Source organism: Lottia gigantea (genome assembly GCF_000327385.1).
Source record: "Lottia gigantea unplaced genomic scaffold LOTGIsca_28, whole genome shotgun sequence".
NCBI classification, from domain to species: Eukaryota; Metazoa; Mollusca; class Gastropoda; family Lottiidae; genus Lottia; species Lottia gigantea.
The window spans coordinates 1,492,416-1,511,124 of record NW_008708898.1 but is presented as its reverse complement, the minus strand read 5'-3'; the positions used below and the strand labels follow the sequence as shown (position 1 = coordinate 1,511,124).

Below are 18,709 nucleotides of genomic sequence, written 5' to 3'. Positions count from 1 at the left end.
TAGAATAACACCTATCGTGGCGAAATTAATGTTTACAATTCTTGCATATCTTGGTTCCTTTTGAGCAATCGTCTCATCGTGCAATTTGTATTAATTCAATACCAACGTTGGAAAGACTGGATAGGATTTCCTGAATGTGAAATTTACGAATTGTTTTTCTTCTACAATAACGAAATTTGAAATAAATTTCAACTTTTGGACATATGACAATTGTCCCTCAAACTGGACATCAGAAGCTATGAGAGTATTTTGGTCATTAATCTATCTAACATAGGTTACTCGTGCTGGCTGTCAGCCGGTGTATGTTTTAAACCCCTCATCCGACTCGGCTTACCCGACACTAGCAGACGATATGACTCTCAGTCAGCCATCATTTGACAGCTTGAGTAGCGAATAACATTTACTCCGTCAATCAATGCAGCCATTCGAATCAACCATTGGTTAATGTTTTCGCTAAACCCCGCCCATAGTATAGTAAACAGACTAATGTTGAAAGGCGACCAATCAAGTAACTCAATTCAATGTCTTGAAGTTATAGAAGTATTTCATGTCAGTTATTTCATACAAGTTTTTAAGTGTGTTGTGTTCGGACTGAATTTACCGTTAGCCGAACTGTCTTAGTGTTTGCACGTGCTTTTCAGTGTCAGGAATTCGGAGAATAAGCCTGTCTATAGGAATAATGACGGCGGATAGTGTCCCCCAGCCCCCTGCCAGTAAGTTTACCTATTTTCATATTGTGACAATGTCATGGCATGTCAGCCCACTTATGGCACTAATTTTCACAATATTATGCCATGTCAATGACAGTGACAGCATTGTGTTTAAAATGACATTAGGTTTTTATCGTAAAAAATTGAAATGATTTTGAATTTATTTCAGAAAAACAGCGGCGAAACTCAGTATGTGTTGGTTGTGGTTCCAATATACATGATCAGTTTATTTTACGAGTGGCACCGGATCTGGAATGGCATGCATCTTGTTTAAAATGTGCTGACTGCAACCAGTATTTAGATGAAACATGCACATGTTTTGTACGTGATGGGAAGACATATTGTAAACGAGATTACGTGAGGTAAGCGTACGTTCTATTAATCATGACTTGACGAAATGTCTTAGTACATTTCTTAAATCAAAAAATAGAAATATGTTAGTATGCTTATATTAGTATTCTAAAATTCGGTTATGGACTTGTTAAAAAAACTGTTCATGGAATCACATGGGGAAGGTTTCAATATCTAAACTTTTCTGCGACTAAACACCCATAATAATATATCTTGTAGCAAAACTTTTGTTCCTACAGGACTGAGTTCATACTTGAATATGCTACATTGTCATTATCTAAAATGAATCCTAATTTAAAAGAAAATTTTCCGGAAGTATTCTCCTTTCATGGGACTTTAGTGGAGTACAATTTTACTCACAGTATTTCTTCAAAATTATTTGGAATTGTGTTCGTCAACATTTGTGTCGTTCTGTACTTCTTCGGGAACACCTGCCAGTCTCTGACAGTTTCTAGATATACTTCACGAAGTCACATTTGTCTTGAAAAAACTTCTGGCCATTAGTGAAGAGTGTATTTATTTTCAAACCCGAGGCCAGATTTTAGAAATAAAAATATTTTCTTAATATACTTTTATTACAGCTTACATATAAATATATCATTATAAAACATTATAGAATCGGTATAGACTAAGTCATTATTTTGTAATGTTTTGTCTTTAGGGTAAAACTGTAAAACTGTAAAACTGCATCCATCTCCAATTACTTCAGTCTACAATTGGGTGTACTTTCGGTTTTTCATCCGAGCACTTATCGAACTCTGAATGAAAGTTACCAATTTGGCACTTTCATACCTTAGGTGTCCAAATCTTCTAAAAATACGATATTAAGATTGCGATAATCAACTTATTTCCTTATTTGAATATATAAGATATAGAATTGAATAATCTCGCTAATTGAATAATAACGCAATAAAGGATGTTATGACCACGGTACATGTAGGTGATAAAACGAGAAATCCTGGAATATTTTTTTCTATCGAGGACAAAAGGCTATTTTTGAATTATGATTATATAAATATACAATTGTATAAGGCGTTATTTTTATAGACTTTGTATAATATTGATGTACGTTACGTTATGTTTTGTATAAACAATCTTTTAGACTTTATATTATAAATTTTTCTAAGAAATTTTTATCCAAATCGATCCATTCTTGTTTTCCTAAGAAGAAAAAAATATCTAAATGACAATCGCTAGTACATTTTAAAGTTTACAAAATGGCTTTTTCAATATTATTCTTTATAATTTGAATATTTTGAATTTATATTGTCTCAGAATTACATTGATCTAGTCTGGTTGAGTTTTTGTATTTTAAAGATTTCGTCTGGTTGAAAGTCCTCTGATATTCGCCTTAAGCATATTTATTTTGATTCATATATTAACCGAGCATTCATAGATATATATTTTGAGCCTTTTTATGTGTGAATAATGAACTTGAATGTATTAAAATTCAACTGAACGATTGTCAATGCCCCGATTTATCACTTCATGCAGTACCAATGTCGTTCAAACAAATTTCTGTCCATCTGTCGTTTAGTAAACTAAATCTGATAAGAAACGGCAGGCGGCTGAAATATCCTCTTCAATTTTATCAGGCTCTTTTTAACATATTGTACTGATACAAAATGGATTAGAATCGGCCATTTGCTGCTTTAGAGGCATGAAATTAACCAGTTAAAGTATCTAAATAATCATAAAGAAAACTACGGACAGACTTTAATTTAATTCTAAAATATATCTTGTTTGATTGCTCGTTTTTTCGATATTTGAAACAACTCTCTGAGTTCTGTGTACAAGATAATATTGTTCACGAAGCTGCATTATTGTCGACCAACTTTCTGCTTGAAAAGGAAACTTATTAAAACTGACAACTGTTTGGTTCAAAAATAAATTTTTAACTGCAGAGATAAAATATGAATCATAAAATATTGATTGTTTGTTATGGTTACCAACTTACTAAAAGGCTTCACGTTACACTCTATAAAGCATTCAAAAGGCAAAACCAAATAAAATAGTTTATACATGTATATTAATTTGTATGTGGTATATTTCTTTAAAATATTTATTGATACTATCGTATACCCATTTGAAAACTAGTTCATCCTACGCAATATATTATATTTACCACAAGCATGTATTCAAACATAAACGTCAGCCTGTGGTTTGTTTAAAAGACTTGAAAAGAAATTTTATTGGCAATATTAAATGGATAACATATTCAATGAAGAAACAAATTAAGAGAAATGTATTTAAAAATGGAATTGTGTGAGTTTATGATAAATATATTAAAGAAAACTTATGTCTCCTTCTAAAAATTATATTCACATGGTTTTTTTTTAATTTTCTCTTTGCAGATTATTCGGTACCAAGTGTTCAAAATGTAGTCAGGGTTTTAGTAAAAGTGATTTTGTGATGCGAGCTCGAGGACAAGTATTTCATATAGACTGTTTTAGATGTGTAGCTTGTAGCAGGCAGTTGATTCCTGGCGACGAATTCGCCTTGAGAGAAGATGGAATATTTTGTAAAGATGATCACGACGTGGTGGAGAAGGCAGGGTGCGAGTCGCCCCTCCCTAATAATAATAATATAATAAACAATAATAATAATAATGAGAAAAAATATAACAAAAATAAACATGGTGATGAACATGTGGATATCCAATTAGCAGGTTCGTTCATTTAATTATTTTTTATTCTGTTCATATTCAATATACTTATATCATGTTCATCATGTTCATATAAATTTGATGAACAAACATTCACCGTTACAACACTTAACCTCGCGCTCTAAATTTATTTTACTTATACAAAGTTTTGACGGGCTTGTTATTCGGCCTATAAATGATGATTTTCGATTTTAACGATTTTTGAAATGAACTTGTATATATATATATATATGACACGGCAAATATCTACTAAGCATGTCTCATTATACAAATAGTTATCACCTTTCAGTTTACTAAACCCAACTCATTTTGAGATCCACGGGGTTAAAATAGCTTCTCAAACGTCCACAGAGTAGCACACCGTCGAGATCTCCTCAACTCCCTCTTCACTCATCGACCCAGCATCACATTTCATTTTACCAATTTGTCAAAACAATAAGCGAGTGTGAAACGAATAGAATTTTATTGAAGACCTTCTTCACTTGGAGAATTCAAGTCTTGAATTGAAAACAATTGAATGTCAATCAAATAATCTTTCTTGATACTTCTGGAAATTTGAGGTCATTTAGGAATAACATAATAATAATAGACTACGATGATCTATGAACGAGCTGCAACAGGGCATTATAATTTAAATATTTATATTTAGTAAAATCAAAGAATAACCACAGTGATCTGTTCTATGGTCTAGTTGTTTGGTATTTTAAGGATATTCTTTGGTAATAAAATTTTATCTTTCATATTCCTATATAACTCTTTTTATATACTAAAGCCTAATTTCATTTTTGGAAATTCAAATGTTTTCTCTTGACGTTGTGTGAAGTTGGAATTGCATTTCACTTGCCTACTGGTCCTGTTAATTTCCATAATGTCAGAGACTTGACATAAACTGACACACGCTGACATACTTACCCTCATCATAATTCTCAAAAAGACCATAAGTATTGTTGTGGAAAAATCATAAGAAGATTAATTTGTCTCTATCAAAAATAGACGTCCTCCAGTCAGTCAGCTAGTTTGTTTAAGATATTAAAACGTTGCTAAGTTAATGCTAGTTATTGTTCATTGTTAAACAGAAAAATTAAAATTCAATAATTATTGACTAATCGATTATAACAGATCGATATAAGCAATCAATATAACGACAAGTTATTTATTATAACTTTGATTATTCATCAATCTCTTTCAGTTATAGAATCTAATATGCCCTGATATTTGATTTCAGATATATCAATTCAAAATTCAAATTATTTTGTGATTTAAATAATATTCATTTCTTTCATTCTTTCATTTTGATTTGATCTGAATTAAGCAAGGAAAAAATAAGATTTCTTCAATATTGAAAAATATTTCTGCAGTAGAGATTTTTGGAGAAATTCTTAACCCCTCCTTACTCTTGAAAGTCACCATTTCCATTGAGCTATAAAATATTTCTACTTATTTTAGTTGAATTATTTTTTCGCTGAAGTTAAATTCCTAGAATTTGCAAAGGAAGATACATGGTATATTAAACTTTGGTAATTTTATTTGGTATCAGCCCGATGATAAAATGGCGAGTTTGATCCTGAAATATAAGAAGTAATTAAATAAATATAAAATATATAAAAGATAAGATATAAGTAATTAAAAGATATAATACTCATTATTTATATCCATATACACATTAATATTACTTATCTCTTTATACTGCACATTACAAGGTTATATTTTTCTTCAATTTGTATACCTTTATCATTATCTGATATATTTGTTTTGAAAACAAATCTACAAATACGTTGCTCCTTTGGTAGTCCGAGCAGGCGGTACCTTTGAAGTTGTAAAGATCAAAGACGGTGTATACAAATATGCTAATTAGTAATCTGGAGAGTATTCTTAACGATACCTGTAGTAATCTTAAATATAATTAATACTTAAATATTTTATTAATTTTTATTGTTTGACATATTTTTTGATTAACATTTGCTCTCTGTACAATTTACAGCATCGATTGTTTTCAATGATTCAATATAATGTTAAATGAATAAGGAAAGCCTTACCAGTTAGATTAAATAGCACATTTTATTTGCCGTTTGTCCAATTCATTCAGTAAATTTGATAATCGAAACGTTGGATACACGTGTCTGACATGGTGCGATTGAAAATTAATATTTGTGAGGCTATTGTCTTCAATAAATTTCTATTATATTGGCCTCTAATTATTTGTTATCGGACACCATTACCACTAAATTCCACACTTTTCTTCACACAAATTTGTTTGGATTCGAGATTTAATTTCGCCTGGTTACAGCAATGTTCGAGCCGCTGTCGAGTTTTGTAAAGCGAGTTTTGTGTACACAATTTGTAAGTTGATAATTAATTTGGTCACAAGGGAAAATGAAATTAGAGCAGTGATGTGTGGTGTTCGATGGTTTTTACCATTTCAATCGCCTGCGACCTTTATCAAGCATGCATACACACAATTATACAACAATTGATGAACAAAGCTTAAACGATTTTGTCTTTGTGAAGTAGCACTAGAATGCCCGGAGTTGGTGATAATTGGCACAAAATCGTGCCGTAGCTACCAGAACCTGCAACTTCATTTCTGCGATTCTGGATAGAACGAGACAGAAATCGTGCTATTGTTAGGGTCTGTAATCAGTTCTATCGATTACAAGAATTGATTGGGATAGTAAACGTCTTTGGTGTTCTAATACGGAGATTTAGGTTCACCAAGGATACGACATGTTGTCTCAATCTGAAATAATCAGAAAGTAAAACAAAATCTCAGAGGCTATCAGATTACAAGTCAATCGTCCAACAACCGCCATGTCAGCCTAACTTGATTTCTCTACTTTACAGTCTACTTTTGAAATAAACTACTTCAGTTATGACACGAGTAAACGTTTTATTTCAAATTTCATACTGGGTGGTTGTCGTCATTTTGAAATCTACAAAATAGAGCGACCGTCGTTTTGAAACTTCATTTAAAATTTTTCAAGCTATATCAAGGAAACTTGACATTTAATGTACAATCTTTTGTGAGCAAGATCGCGAATCACTTTGAAATGATATGAATGTGGGTTTAAGTTCATTCTCACAAAATGATTTAATTTTTTTAGTTCAAGTTGAAACGGATCTATGATTTACGGATTCAACGCAAACTCAACTTCAGGTTGAAAACTGCCCCATCTTTGGTCACAACTAACGTCACGTCTTGAAGGACATTTCTGAGAAATAGAAAACGCAGCAAAGTCTGTGAAACAATCATATTTTGTAAACAAGAAATGGAAACAAAATTGACGAAGAAGAACTGATTGTTTTGCTGGCCAAAAAATCGAAAAATATCATTGTTATATTTGAAACAATATTTTTTCGAAACAACATCTTGTTTAAAAATACCAATACGATGTTAACATCATGTTTTACAACCTTTACAAACCGCCTACCATTTTCTTTTTCATTTCCCTGTCGGATGTGACGGATAATGCTTAAAACATTACAAACTACTTCTAAACATACTGAGGCACAACAATGAAGTGCATCGTGTACTCTTAAGCATTGTACTATTATCTTAAAAAAAGAGGAAAAACTCAGCAAATTTCCTATAGGAAATGTAAAAATCGATTGCTTTAGTTTCTATCTTTCAAAGTGAAAAATAAAAATCATCAAATATATAGTTGCTTTGTTTCAAGTAATGATAATGCATTTCTATTCACCAAATTCTACGTCTAATTTATGAAAACAAATTCTATATTGATGTAATCGATGTCAAATTTCACAAAGAATTGAAATTATTTTGTCGACATCCTGAAGCTTTTTGAGAATTATTTTAAAATTTCACAATATTTTGATTGAGATAAAATTGTATTTTTAGAAAATAGAAATTGGTTGATTAAATTTGATATAATCGATAATAAAATGGGATCGTGTTGACAAAATAAATCAGATTTCAAACAATAGATATAGGCCGAGTTCATAGAGTAAAGATCAATCTTTAACTTAAAATATTTCTAGGTTTTTAATATTCATTCCTAGTGCTGACTAGTACGATTAGCTAAGACCTAATATTTTTAGAATTTATATTTATTCTAATACAACTATTACTTAAAAATTCAAAATCGTCTTCTATTTTTTTTTTCTCTACAACCGTCAACTGAGCTTTTTATTTTGAGGGTTAATTTATCTACTCAATTGTAAGTTAGCTCTTGCTATACCAATTGAACAATAATCGTTCTGTAATTCCAGGTCGACCAGAAAAGAGTGGTCAGAAAACGAGACCTCAAATTCACAAATCATCCGATCATAAAACTACCAGGGTCCGTACTGTGCTGAATGAAAAACAGCTTCATACTTTACGGACATGTTATAATGCTAACCCCAGACCGGATGCTTTAATGAAGGAACAGATGACGGAGATGACCGGATTGAGTCCTCGAGTGATCCGAGTCTGGTTCCAGAACAAGAGATGTAAGGATAAAAAAAGGAGTATTTTCATGAAACAGCTACATCAACAACATCAAGAAAAGGTAAGCAGTTTCTACTTCCGGTTTCCTTAAGACAACTAAGATCCGAAGTGCACGAGGCTTCTGTTTTTTTCCAAAGGAATTTATTGGCATGATTCGGCCGCAAGCTGTTATTGTATTTCATTAGGAGCTATGTTTTTCAAATTCTAAAATAAACATTGCTCTCATTATATATAGTGGGGTGATTCTCAATAACCTTTATCAAAAAACGAAAGCAAGCTAAAACTTTGCGTAACTTTTCAAAATATTTGGGAATTAGGTATAACTACTATACCGGCTTCTGGAAGGCTACCATATTATCTAAGAACCATTGATGTATATCAGTCCATATCTACAGGTATGAGACTCCAGAGCGCCACCTACTGTTATATATTTATCGTATATGATAATATTTCATAAATAGGCTAATTAGATTGACCCTCCTCCATATACACATCTTCATTAGACATAATATTATTAGATAACTTATAAATATACCGTATCCAACTCTTTACATATACGTATATCGAAGATAAAATTAGTATACTGAACTCTTCACTGTTAAAGATAAAATAAACATATCGGAATAATTACAACATGTCAACAGCCTCTTGTGCCAATACTTCAAAATCTGCAACATGAAGAGTCTTCTTGTTAGAAGCTCCAGTCTTTTGATTATCAATCGTTTCATCCTTCAGCAAAATCTTCTCAGATTTCAACAACATAAGTTGCCTACATGTGACAATTATGAATTGTGTATGTTGTTTTTGATGTTTAGAGATCAATTTCTAAATGAAGGAAGTCTTTCAAATCCTGCTTTTGAAGTCAGTGTAAAAGCTGAGGATATTTACCTGAGCAAGAACTATAAAGTACTGTAAATTACTTTAGTAATGGACTAAAAAAATCTTTTCGCCTTCGGAAACCAAAACTTTTTGTCGTACGGGAATAGAATCCATTTCTAAATACAAACGTTAGTCGAAATATGTGACCAGAAGTTTCATGTATATGAGACTGATCTGTTTGACGATCTGTTAACTTTCTCAGAATATCTTATTTTATGGCTGTATACATCTGTATTAGTTTTATTTTAATCTAATAATAATATCAACAGTGCAATCATCTAGGTCAAATATCTATGTCAAGACAACCTGGGGATGGGTTCTTCCTGTTTTACCCAGTTTTCTCCATGAAACAGTGGTTTTTAAAAAATAAATTTTGATTATCAGTTACTCGCGTTAAACTCTACATTCATCCTGCTGAGTGTCGGTCTCTCACCAACGCGGTTATCTCTTCATCTGAACTACTGTGTCGACATTGGTTTGATATCTTACTAGAAAACTAGACTCGATTATTCTTGTCATATTTCTTTTAATAGTTCCTGACACCCAGACGTTCGTAATTACTTTACTAAAATAGTAAATACGATTTTGTATTTTACTACTCACTATTTGTAGCTCTTTGTTCTATTTATGATGTATTAACCACTGTTGTTAAGAACAATCGTAAGAATTTGATAATGTTATAGTCCAACATTATATAGTTTATTTCATCCAAAACGATACTTTGTGACTATTTATGATTACCAACAATTCCAAGCATTGAATTTGGCTGATCGTAAAAAGGCCAGCATGAACCTAAAATCTCTCATAAAATTCTATTTTTTTACGGAAATCGTGAATATGCTGATAGGATAATGGCTGTAAGGTATTCGTGGAAAATTCTTGATTAGCTTTGCGCCAGTTGATTTCAGTTTGGTTTTTGCTGTTACGTGCGTTCAGATGATGACGTCGAAATTCCTAAATCGTACCCCGCGGTTTATCTGTATGTGATCAAATGACTAAAGCGTAACCTTCTTATCACTAAAAGGAAAATAATATGATTGAGGTCTAATATTATTATTATCACAACGTTTATTATGATAAAAACACAGTTTGTATTCTGTTTTATTAAAAATGTTGTCAATTACGTGTATTTAATAAAGTTTTCCACCATTTTGGATGTTTTGTGATATCGACGCTGACGTTCCTTCTTTACAAAACCTAAAAAGATTAAGATTCTTTGCAAACTTGAAAATTAAGCTCATATCTGAAAGTTTACGACCGATTTTAGTTGAACAATCAAAACAACAGTTTGCAAATTTTCTGTAATCTGATCTATGTATTTTAAGTTAGATAACAATTTTCTTAATCCATGTGCATCCACATAAACCAAGTTTATTTCATAGCATTTTAAAAATTTCAAATATTTTTCATTTTTAGTGTTTTATCGCTGTTTGAAAATACTCTCACATATTAAGACTGTTTTTATCAATTGAAACATTAAGTGTAATATCAAGCCTAACGTTCAAGTAAAATTGCAGGTATAATACACGGTAATTTTCTTAAGTCTCTTGGTTGTCTCCTATTACATTTGATGTAGTTTCTAATCCCTAATATCTAACTAAGCGCCGTGCTGTAATTACAGGTTTTATTGTAGTCAGATTCCAGGCTAATCTTCTACACTATATTTACTATCATAATCAACCCTAATTTCCACATTTCATTTCCTTCGCTTGTTCCTCGCTAGTTTTCTCTTGTCCGCTTCGTCTCAGCATAATTCACATAAATTACCCCTCTTCTGCCTTTTAATAAGCCTTTCCGATGCGTGTCTGAGGACAACTTGGTATTGTATAGGGAACTAAAATCTATAAATATAGCTTATTAACGGTAATAGCTGTAATATGAAGAAATTAAATCACAAGTTGAGACCCAAACACTCACAATAACAACTATCATTCGTCATCTTCTATTGTTGAATTTCCCCCATTTACATCCGCGTCGCGTGCCCAATTCGGATGAAATCTTGTGAACCCAACACCAAATTACCTCGGTCGTACACTCTTCATGTTTCCTCACACGAAACCCGTTTAAAGCTAATAAAAAGATCAAAACTCTTTAATTTCTCACGCACTGGCATCAAATCTAATTAACCATGCAGATTTTGTCAACTTCAACCGGTCAAAATCTTTTGGAGGACTGAAAATCGAAGTTGTTGATAAAGATTGAAGAAGTATTGACTAAATGTTGGTTGACTGTTTAAATAATAGAATAAACCTACTAGAAAGTGTCACGTTGATTATTCAAGTGCCATTCTAACCCTATTAAGATGATTATTGATGAAAATTAACCTAGAAAATGTTTTTCTTGACGCCTTGCAGAAGTGGAGAGAGCCTCTTCAGATTCTGGTCCAAACAAAACATGACACAGATCAGAAACTAAGAAACACTAAGATAAAACACATTGATGACTTAGTCGAATAACGTACAAAACATAAGGCAACCACAACCACGAAATTTCCTTGTTTTCCTTCCTCAAGCAAATTTACACTCGCATATGCTTGTCTATCCAAGCTAAAAATTAAAACATCAAACTTAACAAATTGATGAGACAACGATCTGAAAGAATGTTAGTTATTGCGTTTCCGGTTGCGTACAAATATATTAAATCAGTCTATCATGCGTTTCGTTTTAATTTTAATCTGAAAAATCTCAAAATTTGATTGAACCACATTTGATGTTATATATAATGATCAGGTTTAAACGGAGCGAATTAAAAACAGTAGGAAATGTAATTATTTCACTTGGCGACTCAGTCACGATTCAGTGCTAACCAAATGAAAACTAATGAATTCTGGGTAAACTCAGGAAATGATGAAAATCAACGAAGCAAACATATATTAGTATATAGTATAATCCGTTTTAATGACTTTATCGATTACGCTTACGGTTTGTCAGCGTTTTCAATAGCAGATATTATACATACAAGGCTACCACATGATGCGAAAATTTTGGAATAACTAATCAAGCATATTATTGGATTTGTAATAAGAAAAAATATTCTAATTCTGAAATGAAGCTTGCGAAATGAAATCGAATATTCAGTAAATTTGTTTGAATGTTATTAATAATTTGCCGCTGATTTCTCATGGCGATTTGATTAGATGTAAATAATTGTTAGAGATTATCAAGTCGAGCTGTTTTAATTTCCTCATTCAGTCCGACCACCATTCAATTGACTTACCATTTCGTTCCGTTATAGCAGGAAATTAAGAAATGGTCTTATGGAATTATATCTTTTACTCGACTAATTAAAAGCAAATTGTTGGCGTTAGGTATTGTTAGAGGGATTACTCAAGCAACAATCATCTGTTTCTAACATACACATTATTAGAGATTTGCCGTTCCCAGAATGTTTCAATACTACAATAGCACAAACCTATTCAAGTTGAATTCATTTTTCTGCAATTTATTCCAATGCTATTGTTCATAATCTATTCCACTCGTCGAATGTTGCTCCATTTAAACAGCTAGCTTCATTAAGAATTTGAATAAGATTTTCTATTTACATGCACTAGCTGCTATTGTAACTTATGAATAATTCACTGTGCTGGTCGTGGGAGCCTGGTCTGTTAGAGAATACATGGAAATGATAGTGAATACTCATTGTAAAATCATATTTAAAATTTATCAAATGGGCATTACGTTCTGATAAAATTACTAGTATCACATGACTAAGGATCACGTGTATTTACATAGCAAATCACTGGTACAATAAAATAATGTGGTGTCAGCCTTTTAGTATAGGTATAGTTATATTTATTGTATCTCGTCTACGGTTGTGGTTTACCATCGATTAATTTGTCCTTGAGTTTCATTTGGATTGGGATATTGAGAATATTTCGTGTTCCTAAAGAGGGCTGTAATTCGTTGTAATATGATCTAAAAATAAATAAGGATACCAATTATAAAGATTTGACATTCAAGAGTAAGGAGGTATATATTGTATAGAATAATCAGAAATATTTTGTAATTTGTTTTATTTACCATACTATTAATTCTTAAAATGATTTCTGAACTGAAATTGAGATAAGTTAACAATAATATTACAATATCAATTATCAAAATAGAATTTTTTTGGTAAAAAACAATAACATTTAAATGTCAATTATGAAATGTACTTATAGAATAAAAGTTTAATACATTAATTTGTGTATATATACCTCCCACGCTTTGCATATGAGGAGATGTACTCGATGGAATAATTCGACAAAATGACTTATTTTATTCCAATACATCCCACCCACAATTTATCTATTGAATATGTAATATATATATTAAACTATATATTCGGATTAAGAAATGTACGATTTAATTCAAGACATGATCTTAGTAACACATCATATATTCGTAGATAATCCACTTTTAATCATATCGGGATCGGTGACGTAGACAAATATATAACAAACTTCAAGACGAAATATATAGCAGTGTGTTTTAAACGCCTTCTGTCAAACTTTTCATGGAGGGGGTGGGTGTAAAATATTTCTCAGGGGGATGAATTTTATCATAACAATTGCAATCAACAGATTCGACCTTCGTTTTCGTCCCACTAAAATGGCAAAACGACTCTAAATTTTGATGAAATTATCGTCAAAATTTAAGAATTTATTCAACGACAATAGCCTTTAGGAACATTTTAAGTTCCTGAAAATTAAAATAAAGACTTAAAAAAATAAAAGAATAATATTTGAATAAGGCTTAAGTTGTATTATTTTTGTTGAAAAAGACAGCTGTTTGAAAGATAAGTGAATGATAAAATATAATCATTGAAATCGATGCCTGGAGGTGTCCAAATCTTGTACGAGTTTAAATCTACAATAGTATGTCTAGCGTATCAAACACCCGAGCTGATAGTGAAGCATCGTGTTTAAATTACAATTTGCAATTGTAAGGCGCCTGATACTTGATCTTCTTGTAAGGTCGTATTTTTATTCTAAACATATATTTTCATTTTGATACCATTTTAAAACAGACTTGAACACTTTCAAGTTTCCAATCTTGGACTCGTGTCCCCAAACAATAAAAATCTACCCAGAGAGACATAAGCTCTTGTTTTTATTAGACGCTGAAGTAGGTCTTTATGTCCATCTTCAAAAATAGAAATTCTAGTTCAGGGCATGCCTCCTGACAATATAGAAACAATGGAAATTTTAGCAGACTTTTAAAACATAGACTTCTTTTTTGTTTTTATTTTTAAAATTTAAAGTCCAAGAATCATGTAACTGTGCTTCAAAACAACTTTGGCTATTTTTAGTTGAGACCAATCTGTTTATTGCAGCCATTGTTCTTGAGCAAAAACACATGTTTTCCTAATCTGCTGAAAAACATCTTTTGTTTAAGTTTTGAATATTTCTATATTTGGGCATGGAAGAAAAGATCGAACGGATATTTTGTGAACTTATTCGATTAATGACAAAAACGCCAACGTTTTGACGATTGCTTAAGAAGCGTAACGTTTTGTTCAATGACATAATGCGGAAAGTACGAACGTAGGAAGGAATTAGTAATGTGACTTAGTCTGAATCATTTAGGCCATTTTCCAACAAATATCTCAAAATCACGATTTTCTTATTGTCGTCATGAAATGATATTAAACTATTTTTAAACACATGTATTAATATTCATTCATGATTATTACCACATTTCATCCAGAAATACTCACAACAATCTTTTCATTGTCGTTAATAAATTGTTATTAATTCTTGGTTTTATTTCATTAGTACAACATTTCATTATCTTAAAATTCTATTGCTGAAAATCACGTTGTATAAACGTGTAGACGTTGAAAAAAAACATTTCTGGAAAAGCCAATTTTTAAATCTGTATTCTAGCAATAAACCAAAACATGATTATAAATATTGACCGATTTTTAGTGTAGGGTTTGTGGTATATGCTGGTTATCCTTTTTTATTCATATTTTAATTTGTGAATAATATTTAAAATGTTGCTGAGAATCACCCCATTTATAAGTCTTGTATTCTTATCTTAGTATTCCAACCCTTATTTTTATCATCTTTTCTTTGCAGCATGTTAACGGTTTAGGCAGACCATTAAATGGTGTACCAATGGTTGCTACCAGCCCAGTTCGTAATGATGGCACTGGTATGCAATCAAACCAGGTTGACGTTCAGAGTTATCAAACACCGTGGAAGGCTCTCAGTGATTTTGCAATGCAAGGAGACATGGATCCTCACAACGCTCCTTTTAGACAATTGGTGAGCAGTTTTATTGGGTCAAATGAAGAGGATGACACTGTTGTATATATATAGAAGCAGGTCTAAACCAGCCGAATTGGACCACCCCACGGTAAACTGGTGCTTATTACCTACACCCTACCTTTAGATAGGCCATTACACCGGTACGGGGTGGTATTACTCATACCCACTCTAATTTTATCACCGTCCAGATTCCACATCATTTATAGCTTGGTTTAGTCCTGCTTCTTTTTATATTTTAGTGTTGTTTCTTTTATTTGGTATTTATTATTTGTTAGTTATGCACATTTATTTGCTTTTTGATTTTTACCTTCTCCTGAGTCTGTTTTTTGTGGATTACACCCAGTTCTCAACTACAAACAGTGCCTTCGTCTTCTATTGCAAATCGAAAGCTGATATATTCTTTACACTGTCAAAAAACTTTCGTGAATATTTTTAGTACATCACTCCCACAGATGCTTCTCTGGCTCAGGCAAAGATCCCTTTAGCAATAGTAGAATTTGTAAATTCATTGTTCTAGAATTTATTTGTCTACGGCTCATGATTTTATTCATTCGTCTTCTCCTTTGTTAAAGAACCAGAATTGAAGCACATATAAGCACAATAGTGAATCGATTAAACGCCCTTCTTTTAGTTTGATTTTTTACAGAATGCTATTGATATTGTATTATTTCAATAGATTATTTGCTTTATTGATCGTCACCAATTATTCAATGGCCAATAGTATTTTTATAACTTTGATTTTTTGCGTAGATTTGCGTATTGATTTACGCCTGGATAATATTTCTATAGAATCTGGTTGTGTCATTGTTTACCAGGAACGTGAGAAGAACTTGACCTATTTTAGTCCATTCTTTACCTGAATTGTCCCTTATATAAGCCGGAAGTACTTCACCACTCGCTTTATATAGTAACAGTACTAAAGCATGAAAGAGAGTTTCAAAATAAAATAACAGAGAGTAATTCAAACGTGAATAAACGTGGCATCCATTGTTTGTTTCTAAAATATTCAATATAGTTTTCAATGGTATAAAATCCCTGTTTAAAAGCCTTGATGTTCCTACGTCACTCAGATCAAAGGAAGTTTGCTAGCAATATTTTTCGTACACTTCGATTTCAAGCAAGAGATTTTGTGAAGTGTCATTATTATCTTTATAAGCTTATTTATGGTTTTCTTTTTGTGTTTCTCTTCAGATGAATACGTTCGATCCAATGCATCAAGGGTGTATGAATATGAATGGCTCCTCACCGGAAACAGATCCAATGCTGCAGCATCCGGGTTACATGCACACTGACGACATGCCGAGCTCTGTTAATTCCGACTTTCCTCGGACGCCATCCGATCTTTCGAGCCCTATAAGTCAGTGATGAGAAATTGCTCGGAGGCGATAAGGCTAAACAACAAAATATACCTCAGCGTACCGAGTGGCTGTTTGGAAGTGCTATATTTTCCCTACAATGACGATGAATAAGTCACTCGGTATTGTGTGAACACAATGAGATCTCGAACCCTTCAGTGATGCTGTGAACAATGAACGAGACTGAAAGCTGCAAGTTGGACAAATTGAGAAAAATAGAATCGGGGTTGACAATAATGTTGTATTCAACTGTTTAGAATTGTGAAGTAGTGTAAATAAAATACGGAGTCACCAGTTTTAACTCATTGTTCATCAGAAGCCATTTTGAATAATTTATAGCAAAGCTTACGCTAGTAAAAAACTTAAGTTACCTAAATGTCTAAGTTATTCATTGTGATCGAGATCAATCACTGAAATCGATATGGTAATTTACTTAAGGGCAGGATATATTTTAACATTTCTGATTTAAGTCAAATTGATCCAATCTACTTAAATATTTAAATTTCCCGCCATTTTTTTTATTATCGCAGATCGTTTTTTGTTGTTGATATTTGTTGATATTCTAAATTTATAAAAAAAAAGAATTAATTATTTTGTGTGAGAAAATATTGTAAATATTTATATAAATATAAAACATTTCGTGTTAATAATGTTTATATCATTTTATTTTGTGACTTGAAAGTTGACACTGAAGTTGTATGGTCGACATCACTGTTCAACTCCTCATATTGTGGCAATCTGTGTTTGACTGTCTCTCCTTACGTACAGCACAATCTGGCTTATTGTGATAATGTAGTTCTCAGTTCGGTTGAATCCAATTTAGTGCCATTTTGTCCATCATGTCTTATTATTTTTACCATTTTGTCACGTGACGCGTGTATGTGTCTACACTATAAAATTTTATTTAACTTATGCAATAAAAGCGTAAAAAGTTGTTTGTTATTCTCCTTTGCGTGAATTTAATTTGCCTCTTAATGTCTTTTCCCTTTCCTGTAGTAACTACGAATTCGCTTATCCAGAGATATCTATTTTTCAAGATAGACACTGATAAATTGCAATGGTCAGATGTGTACGGACAAAATATAATATTTATTCTATTTCGGAATAAAATATATCGACTGGCATATTCTTTGTGATGAACGATTTGGTAGCAAATTTATTATTACATAATACGAGAACAGACCATGCAGATTCAAAGTATCACGACCATTTAAAGTAAAATTTACCATCAAACAATTTCAGAGTGACACTGACACCTCTCAGAGCTGCAATTTTTAATTTACATTGTGGTAATAATTAACTCTTTAGTCATAACCTTATTCTATTCCGAAGAGAGAGAATAAACAATGATTAAATGCACAGGGAAAAAACTCATAATAATGCTGAATGCGTATGTATGACACATGGCATCAATTTCTCATGAAAATATTGATGATCACAAATAGTATAGGTGTTCTTAATGGATTTTATTTTCAAGATCACGATATAGACATTCAACATTTTCTGCCTTGATAAAGCGATCGAAATTTTGACAGCCGTCATTCATCGATACATTTTTCAAAATTTCAAACTTGTTGAAAGATATTATCAAATTAAAATGATGGAATCCAAATTTAGATATTCATATCACAACTTACCAGACTCTTTTGGATAAAACAATTTTGATTTGGTGTTAGATAGAGGAAAAATATGATTTATATGACGTTTTAAATTCTTAGAATTTTAAATTTTAAAATATCATACAGAGATAAATATGTGGAATTTCAATGGAAATTTTTTAACTCATAATTTATAAAAGATAACAAACCAGAAAAAAAATTAATGAGAAGGGTAAGAAACAAAATTATAAAATCTTTTTAGTTTCGGGATGTACCTTACCGAAATATTTTCACAATTCTGAAACAAAGGATTAACAAACAGTTTATGTTTATGTTCAAAATCCACCTATGGTACTGCCGCAAACAATTCAGGAAATGCAATTTTTTTTTTTTTTTAAATTCACTAAAATTTTTACCTTTCATGTTTTGCGGTGAAAATAGGAATGATACA

General features: G+C 31.7%; 1 protein-coding gene across 1 annotated transcript; it reads left to right on the top strand.

The window, feature by feature from the left end:
* Window positions 1-578: 578 nt before the first annotated feature.
* On the top strand, window positions 579-16,670 carry LOTGIDRAFT_232365 (hypothetical protein; the record flags this gene model as incomplete). The annotated part of the gene is made up of 6 exons (XM_009056574.1): window positions 579-713; window positions 880-1,072; window positions 3,416-3,729; window positions 7,954-8,234; window positions 15,114-15,302; window positions 16,497-16,670. Exons 1-6 carry the CDS (start codon window positions 680-682, stop codon window positions 16,668-16,670), a joined length of 1,185 nt encoding a protein of 394 aa, XP_009054822.1. The 5' UTR covers window positions 579-679.
* Window positions 16,671-18,709: the final 2,039 nt, after the last annotated feature.